The sequence below is a fragment of the Drosophila navojoa genome, chromosome 4 (genome assembly GCF_054131105.1).
Source record: "Drosophila navojoa isolate 15081-1374.11 chromosome 4, UAZ_NAV_1.0, whole genome shotgun sequence".
Classification (NCBI taxonomy): Eukaryota; Metazoa; Arthropoda; class Insecta; order Diptera; family Drosophilidae; genus Drosophila; species Drosophila navojoa.
This window is the reverse complement of record NC_142892.1, coordinates 11,075,746-11,092,729: the sequence shown is the minus strand read 5'-3', so window position 1 is coordinate 11,092,729 and position 16,984 is coordinate 11,075,746. Positions and strand designations below refer to the sequence as shown.

Below are 16,984 nucleotides of genomic sequence, written 5' to 3'. Positions count from 1 at the left end.
CCAAATGTGGGCTATTCAAACAGAGGAAGGCAGCAGAAGCAGCAGCAGCAGCAGCATCTGAGAATTACTCAATATGCGCGTAGTTCTACGTTTTAGTTTGATTTTCAAAAATAGCGCAAATTGAGCATTGTCATCGGGCCGAGCAAAGATCGTTGCGGCGCACGCATCAAAGGCAGCGCTAGAAATTCGCTCGGGCGCATATGCAAAATACAGCTGTATAGGTGTACTCTTATATATTGTATATATATATATTATATATATATAGACATTGTTGTGCTTAGCACACAATAATAAACAGGCAGCGCGAGGCATGAAGTCATAGTCGATCTATTTGCCGTAGTTCTTCGCTCAGAGCGTATTCAGTGTGTTGGGGGGCCGTCAGACGATCGCCAGCATTGATAGCGAGCGCGACAAACGAACAACTCGAGGAAATTCGCGAAAACGAACAACGAAGCAACAAACCAAACCAAACTAAGCTAAACTAAGCCAAACTAACTTAAGCTAAACAAATTTCTTTAAGGGCAATACAATAAATACAAAACGAAAACAAAATGCACAACAACTAAGCGAAAGACGCGCGCTATAATAAATACTTATATATATATCAAATAGAAAACAAAAGAAAACTAAACGGGAAAGATTAAACAACGCCCACGCCTACACAACACAAAACAACTCGAACACGTAGCCACTAAGCCGACAACAACACTCAACACACACACACACACAGAGAGATAGGCCACAACATGGAACGTCGTCAAACGTTAGACTCATCGATGTCTTCACTGTACTCGGCCAGCTCCTCGAATCGCCAGCTCCAGCTACAGCCACAGTCGCAGTCGCAGTCGCAGTCGCACTCGCAGTCACAGTCGCAGCTAGACGCCTTCAATTATTCAGCAACAATGTCATCATCGTCGCCAACGCCGAGCCAGGCCACGACGTCCTCCTCTCTGCGTGCCACCACAATTGGCACCGTTGTCGTACGCTGCGGACCCATACAGCTGGTGATAGCGCTCTTGCAAGTGAGTTGTTGTTCTTGTTGTTGTTGTTCTCGTAGTTGTTGGTGTTGCTGCTGCAACATGAACATTGTTGCAGATACCAATAGATAACTATGTCTTCAAGTAGCAAACGCTGCAATTTATGCAGCTACACTTGGCCGCTAAGTCAAAAGGGCAAATATGTAGATGTTTGTCCTGGCCGTGCCAGGGAGATCTCAGTGGGCTATATAAATAAGATATCAGCATAGTTTATTGCCCCTCCAGGCGATTCTCCTGACCCCAAACAGCGTGAAGATTTTCATGTTCATGTTCTGTCATGTGTTTGTATTTAAGCGAGATGTTTGCTATAGCAGAGCTGATATGATTTTTGCACATCTTTGTTTTAAAGCCTCTTAACTTTTGCTAACATCTATTCTTTTATCTCTCAGTTTGGCAAATGGAACTTTATATATATGACTACGTTTCTTTACTCTTAATTAATTTATTAAATCTGTTTCTGTTTCTCTCCTTTGGAAGCCTTTTATTTATGTATCTCTCTTATTTTAGTCGATTTTTCCATGATGTAGAACTGATGTAATTCCTTTTTTCTCTGTATTTCCCTCTCACTCAAACCTCTCTCCATTAAACTTGTATAGCCCTTAACCTTTCTTTCTTTCTGTTATGTCTCATTAAAGCATTACCTTTTATTCTCTTCCCCTCTCACACTCTCCTTGCCCGATTTGCACCTTATTTTGGTATTCATATTGATAATTTTACATATCACATCGCTAAGCATGCCTCCCTTGCCGAGGCCTATAAGAAACAACTCCGCCACAGCTCCGAAACAATCAAAAGGCAATTCAAATATTTGAGTTTTATTTCGACTAATACCAAAAACTGGTTGCTAAATTGGTTTCAAACCGGCTTCAATATAATTTCCGTGCCAATTAGCACATTGAGCGCCCCACAACGAAAGCAAAAGTTGTTGATAGCACTCGTATGAGCAGAGTGTGTATTTATTTACTTATTATGTCTGTCTCCCTCTCTGTCGCTCTCCCTCTCACACTCAGCTTGTATTTGAAACTAAAACAAAGGGTTCAAGGTTGTCTGACATCAGCGGAGCGAGTGTGCGCGTTCTAACGTGACAAAAGAAATGTATCTGCAAGATACTTTGGCAATTAGGCGCAGCTGCTACCTGCACGAGAACATACAAAATTATATATATGTATATGTATATACATATATATCTGCATGAATAAAAAACAAAAACTTGCTACCCAGAGTGAAAGGGGAGCAGAAGACCAACAACAACCGCAAGAAATCAATGGGAAACTTTAGGGCCTCACATGCGTAGCGAAAACTGAGCCAAAATAAATCTGCGGCCTGAACTTGAGCTGAGTTTCGGAGAGTTTTACGACCCAGGCCAGACAACGCTCGATAATTATGGAAGACGCCAAAGTTTTATGCCACGGGCGTATTTATTTTTTTCGCTGTTCATTCAACTCGTTTAGCCAAAAAGTCATTGAATTTTTTTCATTTTTTTGGCCACTTTGTGCCACTTTTTCGACAACAATTTGAATGGGCTGCTCAAAGCAAACGCTCTGCATGTGTTTAGCATTTGATTTGATTTACACAATTCGATGTGAGTCAGTGGAGGAGCGAGCAGTTTGCTAAGCGCTTTTCAGCACGTTTTCATATTTTGGCAAATACATCCCAAAAAGAATTCTGCGAACTGAAAACAATATGTAAAATCCTAGACCAACACCCACACACGGGCGCTGGCAACAGTTAAATTGAAATTGATTTGTCGAGGACTTACCTGTTGCAGCGCTCGCCAAGTGTTGAAAAAAGAATAAATGGAATAAAAATAAAGAAACGAAAAATGAATTTCTGTTCAGCGGGCAGGTAAACAAATTAGCTGACTTCGAGAACAAAGTCAAAATAAAATTCCAGAAAAAAAAAAAAAACAGATGTGTGTAGTTAGCATAGATCTGTATGTACATGAATAACAAAAGGCGTGGCAGATAGCTTAAAGATACTTTTCGATGAGCTCAGTATTTTTGTTGTTGTTATGTTTGTTATTGTTATGCTGAAAGGAAGCGAGTGTGAGAGAGCCCATGCTGGGGGAGGCGGAAGCACATCCAAAGTTATGGATAGCCTGGGCAACAATAACTATGTTAATAAGTTCGAGTACTTGCGCATATGTCAAAGTTTCAGTTACAGATAAATATTTAACTCTTTCTTCTCGAAGTTTGCGTAAGTTTGATTGCGTTTGCTCAGCAGCAAAGTTTCTGTTGCTGTTGCTGTTGAAGAGCAGCTGTGCTCGACTGAATATTTGAAAAGGCAATTTCTGTCATACAAACACTGTGATGGCAATTGCTAAGATAATAGCAGCTGCTTCCCCTGCCAGCCATCATTCTTGCTGAAATGCTTCCATTGGCCATTTTTGGCCATTTCGAAAATCAGCTGGACTCTCGTATAGTCTCGTATCTCATCGACATGATTTACATTTTATGCTCTGCTCCGTCTAAATCAGCATCTTTTGCTGCGTATCTGCCATCTGAATGATGGCCCAACCCCTGGCCAATGGAGCTCATTTGCTCGAAACACATGTAACTCTTGGGCAACGCATCAATCTCAATGGCTTTAAGAAATTTACGCAAAGGTTTATTATCTTGGTGGGCACTGTTTGTTGTTCTTGCTCTTGTTGTTGTAGTTTTCATGCTCCAAATGAAAACATTTCTATAAAAAAATATTTACAATTGATACAAATTGTTTGCTCTAGGTTTGTTTAGTTTAGTTTCCCAAGTAAATTCCATGGGCCGGTCAGAGATGGACGGCAGCCAATTAGAGGCAGTCGAAACAAAGCAAACAGACCGACCAAGAAACCAACTTCAAAGGGGAACCCAAAGATTTACGTATTCCGCTTAGACTCACTCTAAATAAATAGTTCTCTGAAGCGTGCCGAGCGTGCAGACGCCTCCAGTTGCTCCATAATTGGAACTAATGCGCGAAATTAATTTGGCATTAGCATTGGCTAAGACCATTTGATGGCTATAAACATAGATATATATATGGTATGTGAGAGGAATTGGTGCGCAAAGGCGACCTGCTTTGGGCGCCTGAAGATACTCGAGATCCATTGTGGATTCGCTCTGATTTGCAATTGAAGCGCAGCCATGGACCAGGGCAGCGCCACTAATTGAATTTATGGCAATTTCATTTGTAAAAGTCGCAGCTTTTCACTCATAAATTGCGCCGACATATGAGCAGCGCACACACACACACACACACACATATGCACACATCTATGTCTGTAGCTAAGTTATGTGCCGTCGCTTTGGGCTGGCGTGGGTGAAACGCTGCAGCTGCGCAAAGCACGGACACTCAACCAGAGTCAGAGTCGGAGCTGAAGCTAGAGCTGGAGCTGCAGCTGAAGTCGGGTCTGGCAAAAGAAAGCCGTGTGCCAAGTTAGAGAAATGTTTACGACGCTTGGCAGGCACATAAATTTACGCATGAAAAGCTGCGCATTCCACTCGCACTTGCGACGAGGGCTGGGCTAACCGAAAATCGCGACCAGAGTCACGATTGTCACTGTGATTTATGGCACACCGATCATCACACACCGTGATTTGCCGCCTGATTATGCGCTCAAAACTAAAACCCATAAAAGTCACAGCATGCCACAAAACTCTCTAAGGCGAGCTGTAAAAATTTGCAATTATTGGAAAAAGCAAATATTGCCGAAGATTAAAGTTTATATATATGTATATAGACATTATAGATGAGCAAGAAAATGCCTAATGGAGCTTGCAGTATTACTGTAGTCTAACTGCGGATCGACTTTTGGGCAAGTTCTTATTTTTATCTGTCTGCAGTTTGAATGGTCTATAGCTGGTATTCCTTGTCTTTAATCTATATGGATTTTCCTTTACAAGCAGCAACAGTTTCCATAGTCCTATAGTCTAGCTAGCTATTTATATATATTTAGACATAGTTATTAGCTTTTATTTTATTCTGCTTAAACATTTTGCACGCTTCATTTAACTCGATTAGAGCAGAGAACTGTGTGTGCAGCCCTCGTCTGGCGCAAGAGGTGGCGCTGGACAATGTCAACATGTCCAGTGTTAAAAAGCAGGAGATGTTAAATAATGCAGACACTGCCATTGCCAGCTGGCAGAGACCGGCTTCGCCTCGGCAGCTGCTGGCCATCCCGCCGTCTATTGGCGGAGCTAATGCAGCTAGCTCCTACTTAGCGCAGCTGACAAAACAGTTTTGGCACGCACTGATTGATAATCGAAGGCAGCGGCATAAATTCACCGGCAGCAGCAGCAGCAGTTGGAGCAGGCGAAGCAATCGTGGCATCCCAGCCAATATGCGAGCCCGATCCCTGCATCTGCCAGCCAAGTTATCTGCGGAGCAGAGCAGCTGCCGCAATTACCAGGCACGTTTTCTGCTTTTCGGGTAGATGCGAAATGTATTGCATGTTTACATGAAAACTGATATTTGCCGATAAACGTTCAATGAAAGTCGACGCTCGACGCTCGGCGATGGCTGCTGCAACTGCGGCTTTTGGCTGCTGCTGCGAGTCGTGGTTAGCAATTTGTACAAACAATTATAGAAATTATCTCTCGCCTGGTTGCGAATTAAATTGAAATTTAAATTGCATTCGATTGGAGCGATGCGATTGCAGCGAGAGCCACTCTCTCTCTCACTAGCTCTCTTTTTGTCTCTCTCTCTTTGTGGCTGCTGCTGCCTGGGAACGGGCCAAGTGCGAGAAACAAACACAGCACAGAAATAACTGAAACATATTTGATGTTTATTTTGTTTATTGTGCGCGTATTAATAGAACTCAAAAGTCTGACATCACACGCCAGCGAGGCGAGCTAACCTTTGTTAGATCATTAAGGCTGACACAATGCAAATTAATGGAAAAGGCAAAAAAATAACATAAAACAATGCTTTATGACACAAATCTAGCCTAGCTGAGCGGGTATAGCTGAGGGCGCAATGCTCTGCACATGAACAGCAGTCGATGTTGCAATGTAGAGTATTTACTCTATTAGTTTCAATAGTAAAGTTATGCACTATGGGATACCCTTTCACTGAGTTGACAGCAACTGCGAAGTTTAGCTAAAATCAATCAGAGCTAAAATTCATCAAGTTTACCCTCAGATTTGCCTAGTTTTTTAATGCCAATCAGAATGAATTTGTAAGCAACCAATATACCTCTTCGCTGCCCATTAAAATGATTATTTAAATAAACAATAACAATGTCGCACAAATCATTTGCATATGCGTATTTGCTAAATTTCCGAATTTCTGACAATTCTCACACAGACAATACGCTAATGCTAATGCCCAGGCTAATGCTAATGCGGTTTCTATTTGTTCAAACTCTTATTGCTCTATGCTCTGCAATGGGCAGTGTGTGTGCGGGTCACTGAATGATTGATTTATGGATTTTTAATGGACTCAATTCGATTGATATGCAGCGCATATGCTGGCCAAGTAGAGCAGTCAAGTATTCCACAGAATTGAAGTAGCTCTCCCTATATATATATATATATATATATACTATATTGTTTATCACAATTTAACTTTAGCTTGGGGTTAGATAGTCCATCGGACTCTTTGCAATTTGTGGCTAGTCGCGTGTCGCGAATCGGCAATTGTTTAAATTACAAACGCTTTCCAATGAGAATCCGGCAACGCCCACGCTGCAACGCGTGCAGAGCTGGTTCGAGATGCTCAATCAAATCATCAAAAAGCCGGCCTCTGCGCACTAATAAAAGAGAGAGAGAGAGAGAGAGAGGGACAACAAATAAAAATAAAAGCGCGCAATGATTTCATACAAACGATAACCACGTCAAGGTAATTTTATATCGAAATCGTGTTCTACCCGCTGACACAAAGTATTAATTTGAAAGCCAAAAACGTGTTTGGGGCTAAGCGCCTCAGAAGTGGGCTTAGACGGACGGACAGACTGGACTGGACATACCCGGCTGCCCATGGGAGCTCTTGGGCATTATATCATCGCTGTATCCTATTGACATGATCGTCTTAGACTTCCGTCTCGTTACCGGAGCTCACTTTATAAATGGCCAAAATGCACACACACACACACACACGTACGCAATTTGAATGGCCCGCTGCGTGTGGCACGCTGAAATATGATTCAACCGAAAATGTTGCAATGAATGAAGCGCCGTGCGCAGAGTCGCATACTCGTCTCTCTCTATATGAATATAGTTATGGTCTATGGCTGCCTATAGTGATGTCATGCCATATATGGTTCACATTTCAGTTAGACGACTCTGACGTGATTCGTTGCCCGTTACATCAGCTTGAATTATCCGGCGGAGCCAACAATTTTGCATATTGAAAACTCACTCACGTCCAACTAGCCGAGCTGGAGCTAGAGCTGGAGACAGAGCCCGCGACAGTCGGCCGACTGCCCCTGGGCGCCAATGTTGTAATTTCAGTGTAATAGCACGGTTATTAGTTTTCATTGTAATTGATTGATTACGGTCATTAGTGAGATGGTTGATCTTGAGAGTATGCATTGGGGAACGGCAGCTGTGCGCGCTGTGGGCCCACAGCAAACAAATTAAAGTTCAATTTAATCGACAGCTAAACGATGCGTTCCGCGCCAGATATGGTTAAGCGAGGCAGACACAAAAAAAAAAAAAAAAAACAATAACAATAACAATAACGTCAGACGGCGAGCCCTAGGGGAAAGCGGGCATCAAAACATTTGAGATTGTCGTGAATGTCAAACGAATTGACACCCACGCACGGGGGCTGCTTAAGCATTTGATGGGGCAGACGCTACTGCTAAGACATGCCAGCGAGTGGCTCTCACTGGGCGTAGCAGGAGGGGGCGGTCGGGCGACAGCTGAAATGCTCTCCATGCTCCGCGTCATGTGGCACTTTTTCTTCCAGCAAACTGGAACCGCATAGCTCAGGCCAAATATGTGTGAGCAGCAGCAGCAGCAGCAGGAGGCGGGCAGGCAGCCAGGCTGACTGGCAGGGTATTCCAGCAAGCATATACATATCAACACATGCGCATCCCAACAGGAAAAACTAACGGATGCCATTACCATATAGAGCCACGGCTGACCTTCATTGCAATCACACACACAGACTCCAATAGAGTTGGCTACTGTTGTTATTCTCCCAGTTGTCGCTGCTGTTGTTGTTGTTGTGCATCGATAACTCGACGACTACCAAAATTAGAAGCTGCTGTGCAGCATTGCCGTCGCCTGAGCAGGTTTCGATGTCAACGACTAGTTTCATGAATGAGAACGCAGCATTGGCTGCCACTGAGCGGCAGAAGGCCGTGAACGTGACTCTGAATAATATTTCCAAGAGCCACATTTATGAGGCTAAGGGTTAAGGTTTATATAAATAAAAGCCGAACTCTCATTCGTGAGCTTCTCTTCAATGGCTTTGAATATTCTATGGAAAAGGTCGGCACAGTTCTCTTAAAGACAGCGCGCCCTTCTGAGCGCCTTTCTCTGTGATTTTCATATAGTCAAGGTCTACTTCTACAATGTCGAATAGCTGGCTTGGCTTGCTCTTATAGCTTTTATTTATTTAATAACCAATTCACAGAGTCCCGAAAAGATTTACATCAAGGTTGTGGAACTGGAACCAAAGATCACGGCGCTCGGCGACAATCTGGACGAGTCGCTGCACATGCAAAGAGAGCACGATGAGACGCTGCGCAATCTACAGGTAGCTAGCAAAGCCCAATAAATTAACCCAAATGTATAACAAAGTGTTTCCCATTCTCTCTTAGAACCTGCCTGGGCCCATGGACGAGTTCGTGCAGAAGGCCGACAAACTGCTGGCCAGCAAACGCATCAGCTCGGAGCTAGTCAATGCCATGGCCGACACACTGAACATCATTTGGCAGGACATACTGAATCTGCTGCAGGATCGCCAGCACATTCTGCACCTGTGCACGCAGTTCCACGACAAGATGACGCAGTGCTTCAGGCGCATGGACCAGCTGGAGGGGGCCTGCCACGAGGCAGCGCTGCCCGCTGAGGTGGCTGGCGTCCAGGAGTTCCTCAACAAATTCAAGCAGCTGCGCATCGACATGCTGACCGGCGTCATGGCGGCGCTGAAGGATGGCAACGAGCTGCTGGCCCAGCTGCAGGAGCTGGAGAAGCTGGAGACCCTGGACACACGACCCGAGCACATCAAGCGGGATGCAACGCGCGCCGTGCATCAGGTGCAGCAGTGGCTGGAGGCGCTGCACGATCGTCGCAACGCCCTGGAGCTGGCCTGGCAGACGCGCAAGACCCAGCTGGAGCAGTGCCTGGCCCTGAAGCTGCTGGGCCGAGAGCTGCTCGAGCTGGAGTCGGCCCTGCAGCAGGCCAAGCACGAGCTGAACACCATGTACAGCCTGGGCGAGTGCGAGCACACGGCCAACCAGACGCTGCTCAAGTACCAGGAGTGGAAGCAGCAGGCCCTGCTCCTGCGCGATCGTGCGCTCAAGATCACCCGCGCCAAGGAGAAGGTCCAGGCGCCGGGCTACTTTGCTGGCGATGAGGATTGCGCTCGCGCCTACGCCGTGCTGAGCATCTGCACGGAGCACCTCGATCTGGTGGATCAGCGCGAGCATTGGCTCCAGCAGTCGCGCGACTTCTTTGCCAAGGCGGAGCACACGCTCAGCGTGCTGGAGAAGCTCGAGCTGGAGCTGGCCAGCGTCAAGCTGCCGCCCAACTCGCCCGAAAGCTATGCCATGTTCGCCAAGGTCTCCCGCGACGTGAGCACCTTCACCGAGGAGCCGCTGCGTCTGGGCTATGGCATCCTGGACGAGGTGGGACGCACGCAGCCCGAGACGCAGGGCATCAAGCGCGTGCTGGACGAGCTGGAGAACCGCAAGGCGTACGTCGAGGGCATCTGCGCGAACAGCAGCGAGGATCACCAGCGCGTGCAGCGCGCTCTGAACGAATTCCTGGCGCAGCACAACGAGCTGCTCGCCTGGCTGCGCGCCTCCGGCCAGCTGCAGCTGCAGCAGAGCGTCAACATGGGCCGCAATCTGCATCAGGCCAAACAGTTTCTGCTGCAGCATCACGAGCTGATGCAGGATCTGGAGGTAACTCGAAAAGAAGAAGAAGCTGGAAGAAGCCTTTGCTAATCAATGTCTCTGCTCACACAGATCAAGGGCGAGCTGATTAATCTGCTGCTGGAGTCCATCAAGCAGCACCTGGAGTCGCTCAGCCCACAGCAGCGCTTCGACGTGGACTCGAAGGCCGAGGCGCTGCACAAGCACTGGATTGAGCTGAAGGATCTGGTGCTGAAGCGCGTCGACTACGTCTCCCTGCTCATCGAGTTCTTCGAGCAGGCCAACGAGCTCTCTAGTCAGCTGGACCATCTGCAGCGCCAGCTGCAGCAAACCCCCGACGAGCACAAGCTGCAGTTTCTAGAGGCCACCTGGGCCAACATCGCCGCCAGCTACGCGGAGCTCAAGTCGGCCGGCCAGCGATTCGTCAACCTTAAAGTCTGTATTGCCATCGCCATAAGATTTGCTTATTATTAATATCCATATATATAGTTGGTCGTTTTTGGAATTCTCTAATGTCAGGGCAGGCCTTTGCATGAGTTTCTCTTTCTTCCTCTTGACTAACCGCTGATGTCAGCTGCTGGCAGCTGGCGCGCATTCAGACACTCTGTCACATCCAGAGCAGACAGAGCACATAATATGCTCCAACATGCTGCAGCGCTGGCTATTTTTAGTGCGCACTGCGAATTCGCTAAACAGAAAGCAAAGTACATTGCTCGCTTGCTTTGTTTATGCTGCTGCCCTAACTAAGTAGGCATCAGAGCTATCTCACTTGAGATGAATAACCAAAGAGAAAAAACTAGAGATTATTTCTTGAGTTGGAGAGAAAAGAAATACCAGCAAATAGCAAATAAATAATTTAACTTGCCAAAAGAAAAAATCTGTAAAAATCATGTTAAAAGAAAAGTAATAAATATTTAATATATTATACTTTAGATTCCTAGCATAAATCATATATTTACAGCCCATACAGCATTAGCCTAGATATCTGCAGCGTGGCATAATTCTATTATAAATCTCCCTCGCACCTCTTTAAGATCTCCATCAACAGTTTAATAAGAGTATCTTCCATGGATAGCTAAGAAAATATATAATTCAAGTGCTGATTGCATCTTAGCCGAGTTGTGCAGCAAATGCTTTGTACCTGCCAGCTAGGGCACATAAATTTCCAACAATATGATTTCGGCTGGCTATAGCCACACCATAAACATATATTTTAGAAACGACAAGCCATTTTCCCTCTTACATGCAGTCGATGGAGCCGTGGAGGGGGTGGGGGGAGACGAGGGTAGGCGTGGCATGGTGGTGTTATAGCGCCAGAGTGCGGCAGTCGCATACAAAGATTTGAAATTAGAAAATTCGCTTGGCTGCCAACGCCTCGAGTCGAGTTGAGTCCATAAATAAAAACAGGCAATTTGCGCAGCTCGTCTATAGATAGAGAGGGAAAGAGAGAGAGAGAGGAGAGAGAGGGAGAGAGGGTGAAGGAGGGGCATCGTGGTTCGGGTCTGGTTTGGCCTGGACTCTGGTGCGCCAGAACGCGTCAGACCCTGATCACAGGCAGATGCGTGCCACGTGCCACGCGCTTTCCACGAATTTTCCAACTTGTCAGCCAAGACACTTGAGCAAGAAATTATAGATAGAAAAGGCAAACGCAAAACTAAAATAAAAAGCCAAAAGAAAACGAAAAAAAAAACAAGAATAAGAAGAAGAAGAGTAAAGAAATAGAAACAAACTGAAACTGATTTCATTTTATGCTATTTTTAACGACATCGCTGCGTAGATTGTGGATCCATATCTCGAGACGAAGCCCTCGGTGCAGGCAGTGGAGGAGACACTGAACGGCTTCAGTAAGCGGCAAGTCGACGTGACGAGCAGTCTGGAAAATTGGACAACGACCATTGCGGAAAAGCGCGAAGTAGAATATCTGCTAGAGAAAGTCATGAGCGACAACGAGGAGGTAATGAGGAGACGAACAACAAATGGAAATGAGTTTCTCATTTTTAATGTTTTGCACATTTTCTCATTAGACCGTGGCCAAGAGCACGCAGGTGGACACACAGCTGTATCCGGTGTTCAGCACACCCAGCTTGGACTCCAAGCAGCTGCTGACGAGCACGCGCGAGAAGCTGGGCCTGGTCACCCAGGACATTGAGCGCGCCCAGGAGGAGATCCAGCAGCGCATACAGACCACGCTCAGCATACAGACCAAGGACCAGCAGTCGCTGGCCAAGATCGAGCAGGTGATCAACAACCTGCGCATGCTGAAGGCGAAGCTCGATGGCATCAAGTACGACTATCGCACGCTGCTGGAGAGCGTGCTGCAGTTCCTCGAGAACATCGTGCAGCTGCGCCGCGAGATCGATGCGTATTTCGCCAGCCGACAGCAGTCGGCCGCAACGGGCCCGGCCTCGGCCTCGGGCGTGGAGCGCACCATAGCCGAGCACGAGAAATTCCGCGATCAGTGCATGGATAAATTTAGATCGTTAATCACACAATCCGAACTGCTGATCGATCGTGTGCGCGTATTGGAGCCGCCGGGCGCTCGCGAAATCGACACTGATCGCATTTTGAAGTTGTTGGAGAATCTGCGCATTCACTTCGAGTCGAACAGCAGCGCCACCATGTCCACTCTGGAGCGTCTCGAGAAGATCGAGCAGTTTCGCAGCGACCTGGAGGATATCGATCGCAGTCTGGACAGCGTCAGCAAGCAGCTGCACGATATTAATGGACAGAGTGTGGATAGTCTGGCGGCTGCCAAGACCACGTCGCTGGCATTCGAGTACTTTGAACGTACCATAGAGGTGAGTGAACTCGAGGCGTGTTGTGCGTGAGGAGCTCTCGCCTTCTCCTTCTCGTTCTCCACCTTCATCTTCTTCTTCTACTTGGCTAACAGACAGATTCAGCTGAAAGGTATTTAATACTAACCTCAATCTTATAGTGTTCAATGCCCAGATTTGTGAAATCGACGCCTCATCAGCGACGCTGGGGGCAGACAGCGCATACGTTAGAGGTAGCCATTGCGAAGACCCAGTTGTAAACCATCTGAATGCATGTGGCAAGAGTTTTCCTCACCCATTTCCCCTTTCCCTTTGCCTTTGGTTTTTGCATTTGCTGTCGCCTCATTTTGGGTGGCCAGAGCTCAAAATGCTTTCCGTATGGAAGCAGCCCCGGCACATTCATCAAATTTCCAAATGCGTTGAGACATTTTCGAAAATAAGTACAAATTCAAATACAGCTTTCAAAATGTTGTTGTCGCTGTCAGCGCAGCGTTGAATGGACAGCAGCAGCTGTCGTTAGTTTGTAATTAAAAACTTGAGAAATACATCTTGCAACTAGTGCGGCAGCAATAGATACAGATACAACTACAGCTACAGATACAGATACAGCCACAGCTACACACACATACAGCTAGAGATATGAGTATTTGAATGCTTGGCACTTGGCTGTTTTGAAATTCACTCCTCTTAGCTGCACATTTGCCGTTATAAATTGCTTTTGACGTTCTGATTTTTATGGACTTTCGGCCTGGGCAGCCCATGCAAAAGTATCTATATCGCTGAAGCCCATTTCGGCCTTTCGCCCAGACACTTGTGTTAGCTGCGGCCGCTTAATGGGTTAATTAGAGAATGAACTGTTGTAATGAATGCTATTTGGCAGCCTTTTAAAACGAATTTCCCTCGCCTCTTCTTCCGTTACGCCAGCTGCTCGAGAAGCGCATCGAGAAGTTCACGGAGACCACGCGGCAGCAGCTGCTCATTAGCAATCCCGAGAGCGAATCGTATGTGAAGGACGAGCTGCGCAAGCTCAACGACAAATGGCAAAGCTTCAAGGATCAAGTGAGGCAGAAGCGCAAGAGCCTCAATCAGGCCAACGACTTCTTCGAGGCAGTTGAGAAGGTAAGTCGCCAATCACCCACTCAGATCTCCACTCACGTAATTCTCACATGTGCAGATCGATGCGGAGTACCGGGAGATCAGCTACTTCTACAATAGCGTCTCCAACAAGGTGCCCTATTTGCGCGACGCCGTCGAGGCCTCGAATCTGGTGAATGACATTGAGAAGTATGTGACCAGTCGAGAGCCGGCGCTGCGTGCCAAGCTGGACAGCGCTTCGCAGTGCGCGCACGACATGAACAAGGTATCGACGCTCTACAACGACGTGATGAACATCTTCCAGTCGTTCATCAAGCTGAAGACGGACATCAACACCGTGCAGGAGCGACTCAAGCAGGAGCAGCGTCAGCGCGAGCAGCGGGAGCAGGAGGCGCGCGACCAGGCCGAGCGCGAGAAGGCGATTCGTGAGGCAGAGGCCAGAGAGCGCTTGGCGCGCGAGGAGCAGGCGCGCCTGGAGGCGCAACGTCAGCAGGCGGCCATTGAGCAGGCGCAGCGCGAGCTGGCGGCAAGGCAACTGTCGCTGCGCGAGCAGGCGGTGCGCGAGGAGGAGGCGCGACTGCAGGCAGTGCGCGAGCAGGCGGCCAGGGAGCAGCTGGCCAGGGAGCAAGCAGCGCGCGAGGAGGAGCAACGCATCCAAACGCTGCGCGAGATAGCCAAGCGGGAGGAGGAGCTGCGCTTGCAGGCGCTGCGCGATGAGGAGGCGCGTCTGCATAACAAACGCGAGGAGGAGTTGAGAGTGAAGCGGGAGGAGGAGATCCGCCTGCGGCGCGAAGAGGAAACCAGGCAGCAGCGCGAGGAGGAGGACAGGCAGAGGCGCGAGAACGAGTCGCGCATTCAGCGTGAGGAGATCACGCGGCTGCAGACGCTGCGCGATCAGGTCGACCAGCAGCGCATCGTGACGGAGAACATACGCAAGGATATCCAGGTGAACCAGATCTTCACGGAGCTGCGCTACGCCTCGCCGCTGTTCGTGCGCCCGCTGAAGGATGCGCTGGCCCGCGAGGGCGAGCGCTTCGTCTTCGAGTGCGAGGTCACGGGCACGCCGGAGCCGAGCGTCGAGTGGTTCAAGGACGGCATCAGCATTCAGAGCAATGCGGACTACAAGACCAGCTTCGACAAGGGCATCTGCCGGCTGGTCATCGAGGAGACCTTTGCCGCGGACACGGCTCGCTTCAGCTGCCGCGCCTCCAACCTGGTGGGCACCTGCGACACCAATGCCACGCTGACGGTGCGCGAGAACGCCGCCGAGCTGCAGCTGGTGCCGCCGCGCATCCTGCGCTTCCTGGAGAGCGGCAAGGCCACCGAGGGCACCGCCTTCCAGTTCTCCTGCGTGGTCAGCGGCGTCCCCCTGCCCACCGTGCAGTGGTTCAAGAACGACAAGTGCATCGACGACTCGCCGGACTACGTGATCAGCTACAACAATGGCGAGGCCACGTTGCGGTTCGACGAGGTGTTCCTCGAGGACGACGCCGTCTACACCTGTAGCGCCTCGAACCCCGCCGGCATCGAGCACTGCTCGGCCAGTTTGATCGTAGAACGTAAGTGGGGAACATAGTAAACATCTACAGCTCGGCTCAAATGAACTCACAATCTCGTTTTCGCAGCACTCGAACCCACTGAGCTGCCCTGCTTCAAGATGCCGCTGCAGAACGCCATGGCGCGTGTCGGACAGAAGATCAAGATGGAGGCCCTGGTCACGGGCATACCGCAGCCCGAAATCCGCTGGCTCCACAATGGCAAACCATATCAGCCACGCGACTCAAAAGTGAGTACAAATCGCTGACGACATTTGGGGAAAATTCTACTAGTCAGAAGGGAAAATTTTCACGAAATTCCCATAGCGAAACTTTAAATACTCTCACCAAAAATATTGACAGCTGCCGAGGTGGCTGCTGTTGCAATAACTTCTAGGTCATCTCGTAGTCTATGTGGCTGGCTCTCTCTCCTGGGATGAAATTTTCTTCTTTGGAAATTCCATGCCCAACTGTTACCCTCATTCTGTCTGCCGTCAAATAAATATATGCATATATTTGTGTATTGCGAAAAGAAATGGCACAGCGAACAATTCCCCAATGGCGCGATCCCACAAATTATATTTATATATATATATGGCTTTATGTATAGTATAAACAAACTTTGCTGGAATTGCGAAAATGAGAAAAAAGGCAAAAAATCAGTCTGAAATTTTGCGGTGGGCGAAAATATATGTATAGATGTGAATGAATATGTGATAGTTCCATAGAATATGAAATGAACATGTTTAATTTCTTGATTCGCTTTCGCTGCTGACGTCAGCGTTTAGTTGTGCTGGAGGCCCCCTCACCCCTCACCCCTCACGCCGTTTACTGCAAAAAGCAGAGCAAATCTGTATATGCAGAGATAAACTACAAGATTCAAGGCAAATGTTTTAAAAATAAGCCGACGCATAGTATACACTGCATAGCTATAAATTACAGGCTAAGAAGTCGCTAGCCATATAGCTGCAATAATTTGTTTGGTTTTTTGCTTTTGTCAGTCTGAGATTTTGGCAGCTTCGCGTCGCAGTTGCAACGAGCCGTGTGCTGCGGCGCGAATCCAATTCACCACAGTCGCCTTTCGTGGGCGCTGTCAGCCAATTTGTTTATTGTGGGCGCCGTTATTCGGCACAGCACACGCACACACACACACACACACACACACACACGTCAGGCGTATATACTGCGTGCCTGTTTATATGTATGCTTTAAAAGTTTTCATTTAATTTTTATAGAGATCAACGCTTTTGGCCGAATGCAAAATGATTTCATTGCTTTTAATTGCCTTTTTGACAAACCAAACATGATCTCATTGCAGCGAGCTGATTAAACAATTATCTCGATTCTTTATATACAATTGCGTATCTATAGCATTATTGTTCGATCTCGAGTGGTGCACAACACCTGAACTCGGACGCTTCCTGCAATTTGGTTGCCCAAACAAAAGAACATTTTCCAGTTTCTTTATCAAATAAACAGCACGTCAGACGAATATTATGGGATTTACACCACCCTCCGTCC

At 47.7% G+C, this 16,984-nt stretch overlaps 1 protein-coding gene and 1 long non-coding RNA gene across 5 annotated transcripts in view; one reads left to right on the top strand and one right to left on the bottom strand.

The window, feature by feature from the left end:
- The first annotated feature begins 270 nt into the window (after positions 1–270).
- Positions 271–16,984, top strand: part of zormin (spectrin and immunoglobulin domain-containing protein zormin) — a 32,065-nt gene continuing 15,351 nt past the window's right edge. The window contains exons 1-9 of one of the 4 annotated variants that reach the window (XM_089260130.1): positions 271–1,022; positions 8,595–8,717; positions 8,782–10,089; positions 10,153–10,494; positions 11,837–12,013; positions 12,084–12,857; positions 13,758–13,952; positions 14,008–15,487; positions 15,554–15,714. In XM_089260130.1, coding sequence (XP_089116256.1) covers positions 747–1,022; positions 8,595–8,717; positions 8,782–10,089; positions 10,153–10,494; positions 11,837–12,013; positions 12,084–12,857; positions 13,758–13,952; positions 14,008–15,487; positions 15,554–15,714 — 4,836 coding nt within the window. In that variant the 5' untranslated portion in view covers positions 271–746. The remainder of the gene's footprint in view (positions 1,023–8,594; positions 8,718–8,781; positions 10,090–10,152; positions 10,495–11,836; positions 12,014–12,083; positions 12,858–13,757; positions 13,953–14,007; positions 15,488–15,553; positions 15,715–16,984) is intronic. The other 3 variants (XM_030384316.2, XM_030384318.2, XM_030384317.2) reach the window with 3 other exon arrangements.
- On the bottom strand, positions 2,437–2,979 carry LOC149091394 (uncharacterized). The gene is made up of 2 exons (XR_016196795.1): positions 2,797–2,979; positions 2,437–2,709 (listed from the first exon to the last, which is right to left on the bottom strand). It is a non-coding gene; the product is annotated as an uncharacterized LOC149091394 (long non-coding RNA).